The 10672-nt window shown below is 47.6% G+C and overlaps 1 protein-coding gene across 2 annotated transcripts in view; it reads left to right on the top strand.

The window, feature by feature from the left end:
* Marco (macrophage receptor with collagenous structure) overlaps positions 1-10454 on the top strand; it is a 38630-nt gene extending 28176 nt beyond the window's left edge. For both annotated transcript variants that reach the window (XM_048810427.1, XM_048810426.1), the window contains 7 exons: positions 1713-1724; positions 6367-6373; positions 6636-6682; positions 7960-8067; positions 8609-8653; positions 8886-9062; positions 10185-10454. In XM_048810427.1, coding sequence (XP_048666384.1) covers positions 1713-1724; positions 6367-6373; positions 6636-6682; positions 7960-8067; positions 8609-8653; positions 8886-9062; positions 10185-10315 — 527 coding nt within the window. In that variant the 3' untranslated portion in view covers positions 10316-10454. The remainder of the gene's footprint in view (positions 1-1712; positions 1725-6366; positions 6374-6635; positions 6683-7959; positions 8068-8608; positions 8654-8885; positions 9063-10184) is intronic.
* The last annotated feature ends 218 nt before the right edge of the window (positions 10455-10672 follow it).

The following is a 10672-nucleotide window of genomic DNA, read 5'->3' as shown; positions in this document are numbered from 1 at the left end:
CCACCCCCCCCCCCCATTCATCACTGCTACATGGGAAGCCTTGGACTCTGGGCCTTTGATCTTTGGAGTTTTTCCTGAAGGTTATTGGGAGCCATGACAAGGACACCTTCTCTGTCCTTCTACTCCATCCAGCCTCAGAGCCATTATCTCCTTCATGGACTGTGTGTTGGTGTGGACAGGGCCCTGCCAGGTGGTATCCCATGTAGATGCCACCAGAAGGCCACTAACAAGTTCTCACCTTGAGAAAATCTCCCTCTGTCAGATGTCCCTCACTTCTTGACTGTCCTTTCTGATCTTACAGTTCCACCTTCTCTGGTCCCCTCTCTTTGGGTCCATCTGACTTGGGGCCTGAAGCTCTCTTTCCCTAGGTTTTCTGTGTGGCTTCCTGAGGAAGACTGGTTTTCCTCCCTCCATTAAAGTAGTGGTCACTCTCTGCTCCTGATCCATGGCCAGACCCAGAGCTCTTGGCTAAGCCAGAATATTGAGCAACAACATGACTTTACTCACTGAGGCACTGTGCTCACCCCGAGACCCCATGTCTGGGTCTCCCACTGTCTGAAGCAGGGAATCCCACCCTGAATGCTGCATCCTGGGACCGTGTGTACGATAAGAGTGGCCCATGATATTGAGCATTTCCATGACAACCCTACCAACTAAGCACTCTATTTAGTGCTGTTTTATGGTAAATTGCTCAAAGGCAAGCAGCCAGTTAAGATGGGCACCCATGGTTGGAATCTAGGCTGTGCTGATTGGAAGCTTGTGGTCTTATCCACGCCACTCCATCCTGCGGTCTTCCTCTCTAACAGTTTCCATCAGGAGACTCTGACAGTGTCACCTTCCCCCTTCATCCTAGTTCAGAAAGGATCAGAACAAAAGCAGTAGTAGCTTTTCCCAATCTTAAGAGGAGACCTAAAGCTCTAGGGCCCTACATGGTTCACCCATGCCAACGTTAACGTAAGATGCCACAGTCTGAGGATCAAGTCCTTGTGTGTCTGTTGAGTATCTTTATGGGTTCGTCACTAATCATCCCTAGTGATAAATATCAGCCAGCCAAACTCTAAGGGTCACCCCCTAATTCTGACTGTTCAGGTAAACACGATGAATTTCGTTTTCAATTTAGGACACATGATAATGACCATATATATAAAATCAGAAAGGTGGCCTTGATCAAGGGACAGATCATCTCTGTGGACCTCTCAGAGGGGAATTCCAAGAGAGGAATATCTGGTCTGTATATCATGTCTGAGTCCAAGGCTACTGAATTTCTGGAGAGATTAGATGTGCTCATTTCTGAAGCAGGAGAAGGAGGAGTGGAGGGGAGGGGGAGTCAGATCTTCCCAACATGAAAGACAATGTACACTTGTCAATGTCAGGATGCTGGTATTCCCCAAACTAAAGTTACCATGGTGACTGTCCCATTCTGATGCATCAAGCCAGGTTTTCAAACTGATGTATTTCCCATTTTGTAAATAAGATCATTAATCTCTCAAGAGAATATCTAGGTATTTTGGATGAAAACAGAGAAATTAGAGTGTGTTGGTTTGACCTAGGTGACAGCTAGATTTCATTATTGTGCATTAATTATGACTAATAAGAGCTCCATTTATTATGAACAGTGCCTCTGGGCCAGGCACTGTGTGCAGAACTTGACTCCTACGATCTTAGTTCATCTAATCCGCACACTTGAGTGTTAGCCTTCCTACTTTGCAGCCAAGGAAGCAAAGGCTCAAAGAGGGTAAGGCCTTTGCTCAAGGGCTCATGATTAGCATGCATTGACTCTCGGAGTTAATCCTAAAATCTGATTACAAAGTTGTGCTTTTCTAGATTTTGTTGTGTCAAATGGCACACCGTTATTCTAATTTGTTGAACAGAAGAGCCTTGAGCTCTTCCTGAACATTTCATCCTATGATAGGTAAATCCTGGCTCAGTCGCCAGACCTCTTTCCTACCTATTTTCTCATCTGCATCTCAATGGATTTATGTCCAACACATAACAATTAGAATCTTCTAGGACATTTCATTTTCATATTGAGGCAAAGCCAAAGTGCAAATAACTTGAGATCTATTTTCTCGTCAGCATGTTAAGATGTTTTACCATAAAGATAAGCAATAAAGATAATCCATAATAACGTTTAAGCCCTATATCCTGAACATATTTCTCAGTTTATTCCATTCCACACTCAGCTTGGGAAGGTGGAATGTTCCCACTTATTTGTACCTCTTGAGGGAGATAAGCCATCTCTGTCTGATTAAAGAAAAAAACAGGAAATTCCATTTTTTCTGCTGGGAAGATAAACTCCATATTTTATTAAGTAAGACATTATTTCCAGCGGAATTTTCTCTAACGTTAATTTCCTTCACCTGACAGTAACAGGCTCCCATCCAAACCCCCAACTTAGTTTTCCAGATTTTTCTCTTTCAAAAGATTGCAAAAAAAAATAATAATAACTGAACTTTAGCTCTACATCCCTGAGCTACTTTGAAAAGTCTAGTTTGGAAACAAGGCAGGACTCAGTTTTGACTTGAAGTCATGACATGACTCTTTCTGCCATCTCCCTTCTATGAAATGACTTTAGAAGAAGTCAGATCATTTAAGCTCCAAAACACCAACCCAATCAGAAATTTTTCATCTCAATGGATTTATGTCTAACACATAACAATGAGAATCTTCTAGGACCTTCCATTTTCACATTGAGGCAAAGCCAAAGTGCAAATAACTTGAAATCTGTTTTCTCATCGGCATGTTAAGATGTTTTACCATAAAGATAAGCAACAAAGATAATCCATAACAATTAAGCCCTATATCCTGAACATATTTCTCAGTTTATTCCATTCCTCATAACTGAATACTCAGGTAGTTCAAGAACTTATTAAATTTGACCAAGTCAGATTACTAAATAGTCACTTAAAAAGTCCTCCTAATTTTCCTCTATGTTTCTTAGAGACATCTGAGAAGTCTACACACATCCAAGTTGTAGGTCACCTGTCCAGCATATCACTTCTTAACACACAGCTCAATTTTTCACGTATTAGATTAATCCTAACGTTGTCAGGCTGCACACAGACTGTAAGTCAAGATGGTATTTAAGGAAATTTCTTAATGTATTGGGCACTTCTACATTTAACTCAGAATCAGGAGGCCTGACCTTCCACTTGGGCTTGCCCCTGACTAGCTGGGTAACTGTGGGCCAGGACTTGATCTCACTGGGCATCGGTTTCTTCTTTGGTGGCATAGGATTAGTATAGAGTGTACCAGTCCCCACCAGCTGGACAGCACTCTGAGTGTGGAATAGCTATTTCCCCTCAGAGCAGAGAGAAGCTGACTTCCATCAGAGCATCTGTGGAACACTAAGCAAAGGGAATATGCATGCTCTAACCATTCTCTAGAGATGGGGGGATCATTTCCCTAAAAATACTTTGCAAATAAACCTTTGGGCTTCTCAGCTTTATAAGTGTGTGATTTCCAGTTTGCTGGGGTTTATACCCGTTCTGTGGTTGAAAAGGAAGAGCTGGTATCTGTGATTTCAGAGCATGCAGTTCTAGATCTACTTTTCAGCTCAACCATTCCTTGCACCTGCGTGTCGTAGCCAATCTAGTACGGACACTGTGTTGGTGGATAGTGAAGTGATTACTGTCCCATGATCATTTAGTCAGTCTACCAACATCTACTTAGCCAGCAAGGCCCAGAGAGAAATCACACAAAACAAAATTCTGATTTCTTCCCCTTGAAGGAAGAGCTTTGAAGACTAAATTGACACTCATTAAACGCATCTCAGAAGGCATGTAATCAAGGACCAAACTCTTGTCTTGTGAACTGTGGTACCCATGAGAGCCCAGGATCGGGTGGGGATGGCATATCCTACAGGGATAGGAAGGCTGCTCTGAAGAGGTAGGCTATGAACTGGTCCCTACAGAATGAATGAGATTGAGGGACTGGAGTTGTAGCTCAGTGGTAGAGCACTAGCCTAGCATATGTGAGGTACTGGGTTTGAAGCTCAGTACCACATAAAAATAAATATATTGTGTCCATCAAAAACTTAAAAAGAAAGAAAGAAAGAATGAGTAAGATTTGCTTAGGCCAGTGCTACTCAAAGCGTGGTCCCTGGACCAGCAGCATCAGCATGCCCTGGGAGCTTAAGAAATGCAGATTCTCAGATCCTCAGCTCAGTGCCACTGACTCAGCCACTCTGGGTGGTGTATTATGTTGTTTTTCAACAAGTCCCATCCAGGTGATTCTGATGCACACTCTAGGTTACTTCACCTCTCTTAGGGGAAAGGGATGGCCCAAAGGAATCTGGAGGTATCTCAGGGACCAAAGGACAGCCTGAGTGAAACTTCAGCAAGGGGTGAACCTGGCGTGCTGGTGGAGCAAAGGCAAGAGCAGGGTACAATGGGAGGCCATGCATCGGGACTTCACCATGAAGTCCTGTTGGATAAATCACTTAGCATCTCTGAATGTCAGTTTCTTCCTCTGTAAGGAAAGGAAATAACACTACCATGTGGGGTAGGTGAAAGATGGAAGGGGGTGGCATGGGTAAAGCCCCTGGCACCGTGTCTGGTACAATGCAGTCAGCAGCTAATGCTGAGCCCCCTGGAGGTCAAGGACTGGGAAGGAAGATTGTGGGGAACAGAGTAGGGGGTCATCAGATAGGCCTAATGAACAGGGACTCCTCTGTGGCTCCCGGCTTCAAGAGGTCGTTTGTTGTACAGTGTTTTAAAGGACAGCTGGAGAGGTGTACGTCTTTGAGTGCAGACAATAGGGGAGGTTACAGTACTCCAGGGTCCCCGAGACTTGCTTCTAGTGACAGGCTCTTTGAGGTAGAGATTGCTGCAATATGGTGCCCTCCAGGATGGGGACAGAACATGCCAGAGTTGAGATGTGGACCATTTTCCTATTTAATGACCCCCTGGTCAAGAACTATGCTATTCAGAGGTAAGTAAGCAAAATAGAGATATTGGCCACCTCTTCAGGTGGCCTCAGCTCAGTACTTTGAGGTCAACAGCAAAGATTTCCCTGTGCCTATTCAGAGCCTCCACCGCAGTGCCAGACACAGAGACACTTGGCTCCTGGAGGGAAGACAGACGTGTACAGGGTCTGTGGGGTCCTCATGACACCATTTCTTTAGCACTGGCCTGACATTCACCTCCGCCCTTAGCAAACATGACTCCACTTGGGGCTTCACAACGGCTTCACGGGGCAATGGGGAGAATGAGAGAAGAAACAGACTCCAAGCAGGGTCATCCGGTTCAAGGTCACAGAGCCAGGAGAGGGCAGAGACAGACTCAACCAGGCTGCATGACCACTGGGTCAGGACAGCTAGGGCCTGTCTGCCAGCGACTGACCTCAAAGGCACCCAGAACCTCTCTCTGCCTCAGTTCTGTTCCCATCCCTAGCCTGAGGGGTGGAGTGGCTGCCCTCTGGGAACCTGCCAGGGATTTCTGCTGCTCCTGGCTCTAAATGCCCCTCCTCAGGCAGCACCAGGCCTCTTGGGCGTCTTCTGAGATGCTGCTGGGAACCAAGATTTCTCTGGCTCATCCCTAGAAGCAGTTCTCAAGAGGCCTACAGGCTGACCAGCACACACCACAGTGCTCAGGAAATTCAGGTAGTAAGTTGGCAACAGGAGCAGGGCAGGTAAGAAGGTCCCCCAGAAACTGCAAAGAGGGTGACTGAGCTCCCTGGGGGCTCTGGTGCTCATCAGAAGGGCACCCTGTGATGAGGGCCGTGTCTTGGGTGGGAAGCCGGTCCAGGGCACGGCATGAGCACAGATGCTTGTGAATAGCTGTTGGTGTCCCCTTGTTACTCTCCTGGGACTGCTGCTTGGTAATGAACTTGCATTTCCTCAAGTTGGTGCAACTGTCCTGGGGAGTCCTAGCGCTCCAAAATAAGTCAATGTTTGCCCTGAAAATGGAGAGTCCACGATATTGCTAAGTGAGTCAATTGTGATCCACAAAGTGGTCCCAGCAGGAGACAGTGGGTCTTTTGCAAAGTTAATTGAATAAAGGGATGAATGGGAAAGAAGGAGGTAGAAAAGTAAAGAAAGAAGGGAGGAAGGAAGGAAGGAGGGAGGAACCTCTCACATTAACCACAAATAGAACCATCACCAACCATGTGTTTATTATTTTTTCCTTTTTCTGAACATAAAAACCTTTAGCCACATGAATCTTTACCCATACTGGAGGCCACCATGAATAAACCAATAAGTACTTAGGGAGCATCTACTATGGGTGAGGACACCCCCAACCTCTGGGTGGTCACTAAGTTCCCTCCACAGCCTTCTGGAAATGAAGATAACTTTATTTCCAAATCTTCTCTCAATTCTCTTCAATAAATATCTCTCCATAAAATGTAGCAGGAAGGGGATTGGAGGAGACACCAAGTGAGGGTTCTGGTGGACAGGGAAGGCCGGCCGGTGAGTCTGGGGTCTGCTAATCCAGCACCCTGCTATTTATACGCCAAACACCCCCAACTCCATTTATCTGCAGCCTGTCTTCTTTTATGTTCTGCTGAAGAGGTTTTCAACAATCGTGGAGAACCAATGTATCTTTCCATCTGCATTAATCAGACAAAAGGTAGAGAGTGTCTAAGATTAAAAGTGTCTAATATCGAAGTTTTATTATCTTCTTTGTTTTGATCTTAGGAATTCAAGGACAGAAAGGGACAAAAGGAGAATCAGGAATCCCAGGTAAAGGGCTGGCTTTGTTTTAATTTCTCAGAATCATGACTGGTGAGTCCTGCGTGCTTGCAAGTTGAGTCTTACTGACTTTGAAAGCATAGCTATGACCTTCCCTCAAAGTTGAGGCTGAGACTCTAAGGTTCTGCCATCCAAGCCCTGATTCTTCTCTTGAAAAACCTGGAAAGGGCAGCAAGTCAGAATCCAGTGTCGGGGCTGGGGGCGCAGGGGCTGAGGGTGGCAAAGGGTGGCTCGTGAGCTGCTGTTGCAGGTGCTGGCTCCAGCCTGTGTAGCCCCCATGGAGCTGGGCAACCTCCGTCTCCTATTCATGGTTGGGGGCTTCCACATCCCCTGCTTTGGTCTTTTTTCTCAGCTCCTGAAACCTCACTGTACTCCCCCTGCTGCATCTTCTAGGCTTTCAGTATCGACCTTACATACTGAGCACTTGCTTATAGTTGGTTACTGAGCTCAGCACTTACCATGCAGTATTTCTAGTCTTCTCAACAGCCTGGCCTTAGTGAGTGCTGTTTAGTCCATTTTATTACTATAATGAAATACCTGAGCCAGGCCAGTTTTATAAAGAAAAGAGGTTTGTTGAGTTCACAGATCTGGAGGTTCAAGGGCATTTTGCTGGCCCTGGTGAAGGCCTCATGACGAATGGTATCATAAGGGTGAGAGTGCACATGGGATGGAGAGATCATATCTCCAGACAGGAAAAAAAAAGTCTGGGGCAGTATCCCCAGTTGGCCTAAAGACCCCTCACTAGGCCCCAGCTCCCAAAGGTCCCATGTCTTCTTAACCCTGAGGACCCAGTTCCCACACATGAATCCTTGGGGAATGCACTCAAACCATATCCAATCCATAACAAATGCTGAAGCAAAATTTCTCAGACAAATTTCCAGAGCAACTTTTCTTCTTCGTGAGTAACATATTGTATGACTATGTTAATTTACTGAAGGAGACACTGGCCTAGGAATGTTCTAGCAAATTCTCCCCAAATGACTAGAATGTCTATAAAATTATGTCATCTGCTGAGAATGGACTGCAGAATGTTTGGAACTTGGCCAGCCATTCCCACCTGCGTATTCTCAATAGCATTCATTTAGGATCAGGGAGCCTAAACAGCCCCCAGCCGGACTAAGCTACTGGCTAAATGTTCAAGGAGCCCATTCACGGGGAACCTGGTGGTTAAGAGTAACTCGTGGATGAAACACCAAGATCCTTGGGTCCACCTTGGAGAAGCAGAGCAGGACATCCACAGGGCGATCTCTCTCCTCTCGGCCCTTCAGGCATAAAGGGAGAAATGGGAAGAACCGGGCCGACAGGTCTTGCAGGACCACCTGGACGGCCTGGACCACCTGGACCATCTGGCCTGACGGGGAGCCCAGGACAAAAAGGTGAGGCTTGTCTTGTGATTCCTGGGTTCCTAGGAGACTGGCCTTGCTTTCAGGGCATACGGGTTTTCAGAACCCAAGCAGGGGAAGCTTCTTCAGTCCATTGGCAGGATTATGTGCTGGGGTTGCCCTGGGCACTGAGCACAGGGCAGTGACACAACACAGCCCACCTGCCAAGAGCGCTCCAGCCACGCCCAGCCATGCCCTCGGCCTCCCCAGCATCCATGACCAACTGGATGGTTCTGTGCAGGAGTAACCCCTGTCCCACCCCCGTGCCTCATACCCGTGAAACATCCCTCCACAACCCAACTGCCATCCTTCCTACCATAGCTCAGGCCCATTCCTCCCTGCTCAACCATTGGTACGAGGGCACATCCCAGTCCCCACGATGCCAGGTCACAGGTGAAGCTGGAGGAGAGAACTGGCCCCCACTTCCCCGCATCCTCTTGTCCCTGGATCCTCCAGTCCACTCCCGGCAAAGGAGAGCAAGGGCATCCTGGCTCTGTGGTTCCTTCAAATTGTGTGGGTTTTCTCCTCGCAACAGGATCTTCTGGGCCGCAAGGAGAAAAGGGAGAAAAAGGTCAAAAAGGTAATCGATATTTCCATTTTCTTTATGCTTTGGAGTCAGTTCCATATTGGAAAATTGTGTGTGTGTGTGTGTGTGTGTGTGTGTGTCTGGGAGTTTCCCAGACTCCTGACAGCAGCCAGCCGGGGGATTGCTCTTCTATAGCTGGAGGACTTCCAGAAATGGACAGGGAAAGCCTGCGTTGACACAGGCCCTGGGAGGTTCTTCACCTCTCCCCCCATGTTTTCTCACCCAGGCACATCCTTCACACATGCCAGAATCGTCGGCAGCAGCAATCGTGGTCGGGCTGAAGTTTACTATAACGACGTCTGGGGGACAATTTGTGATGACGGCTGGGACAACTCTGACGCCACCGTCTTCTGCCGCATGCTGGGTTTCTCCAGGGGAACGGCCCTCGGCAGTTTTGGGGGCGGTAAGTGAATCATCCAGCAGGGGCCTCTTCCTGGAGGTGCTCAGTGGTGTGTGGACAACCTTTGATTTCAGGTGACTCGGTGTGGCTTGGGTTAGGAGAGGAGTATTGTCTCAAGCTGCAGAAGCTCAGTGCTCTGGACTTACCTCCTTCGACTTGTTCCCCCCCCCGCCGCCAGGGGAAAGATGCCCTCTCTTTCCTAGCCCTGACAGTGAAGGCTTTACAAGATTAAGATTGGCCTGGTTGGTTCAGTGTCCATCTGGTCCTGGAATCAGAATGCCACATGGGTATTTTCAGGAACTGACTCTCCAAACAAAGGAGAAAATGGAGGCTAGGTGAAAACATTCTCTGTGTCTGTCCAGAACCCAGATTCCCAGCGATCTTGGCTGTGAGCATCTTTAAGGAATACCTGAGAAGGCTGGGAGTAGCTCCGTGCTTGCCTAACTACTTACTAATCAATTTACGGAAGATGTCTTGAGGTGCTAGACATCAGCTCAGCTTATGTCTTTTTTATTTTTTTATAGTCAGAGGTGAAATCATCAGCAAAGAAATTAAGTCCCCTGGCTGAGCCCCTTTCTTTGCTCCTAGGAGCTGACTAAGCACAGACACTAGACTGGTCACCTCCCCCAAAAGCCCTCTGCCTTTACCCTACCCCAAAGTGTACACTTGCTTTCTAATCTGGATCCAGTTGGCTATAAAATGCCTTTAAAATACACGTTTTCCTCATATAGATTAACCTATATAAAGTCCCGTTGGTGTGTAAATGACTGTAATCAAGTAATGTAACTGTTTTCAATCTTATCAGAAGTGAGAGGGTTTGACAGAGCTGTGGAAGCTTCAGACCTCTGACACGGTGTGGTTTAAAAGGCTCTGGGAAAGGTGGAGACCGTAGCAGGCTGGGGGACCCTCGGGGGAGATTTCAAATGGATGAAGGATCACAGCTCTGAGCGAGGGTTCTATCGAAGATAGAGAAAAGAAAGGAATCAGACTCAGTACAAAAGACCAGACTAGCTCTGAACACGTTGGGCCTGACCTCATGTGGAGGACGTGGCCATCTACCCCAGACGAAGCTCTGCTTTGACCATAATCCCTCTCTCCTCTCCACCTTGCTTCCTCTGTCTCAAGGAACTGGGAAGATCTGGCTGGACGATGTCGCCTGCACAGGCTCAGAATTGACCCTGTGGAACTGCAATAAGAGCAACTGGGGCTCCCACAACTGCAACCACAGCGAGGACGCGGGCGTGGACTGCAGCTGATGGAAGCCCTGAGCTCACGGCTCTGTCCCCAAGGTGTCTTTGGGCTCACACATACGTGGAAAGGAGACAAGCACCTGGATGGTTCCCTGGGATTGGCTGGGGAGGGATCATCAATAAAGCTCCAGGGGTGACCTGGCAATGCCGTGGGCTGTGGGTGAACACCAGAGGTAGTACCATCCATCCCTCACTGATAGATGCTTGTGTGCCCGCTCAACATGCACACCGTTTCCTGGAATTATCACAGGCCAGTGCACACGGGGATGGCCTCGACTTTTACACTAGGGGGAGGGTAGGCATGGAGGGTGCCTTGCAAAAGATCACCTGTTGTCGCAATGGGTCCCGACCATCCTTCAGCCA

The sequence above is a fragment of the Marmota marmota genome, unplaced genomic scaffold (assembly GCF_001458135.2).
Source record: "Marmota marmota marmota unplaced genomic scaffold, marMar, whole genome shotgun sequence".
Taxonomy (NCBI): Eukaryota; Metazoa; Chordata; class Mammalia; order Rodentia; family Sciuridae; genus Marmota; species Marmota marmota.
This window is presented reverse-complemented; position numbering and strand designations above follow the sequence as displayed.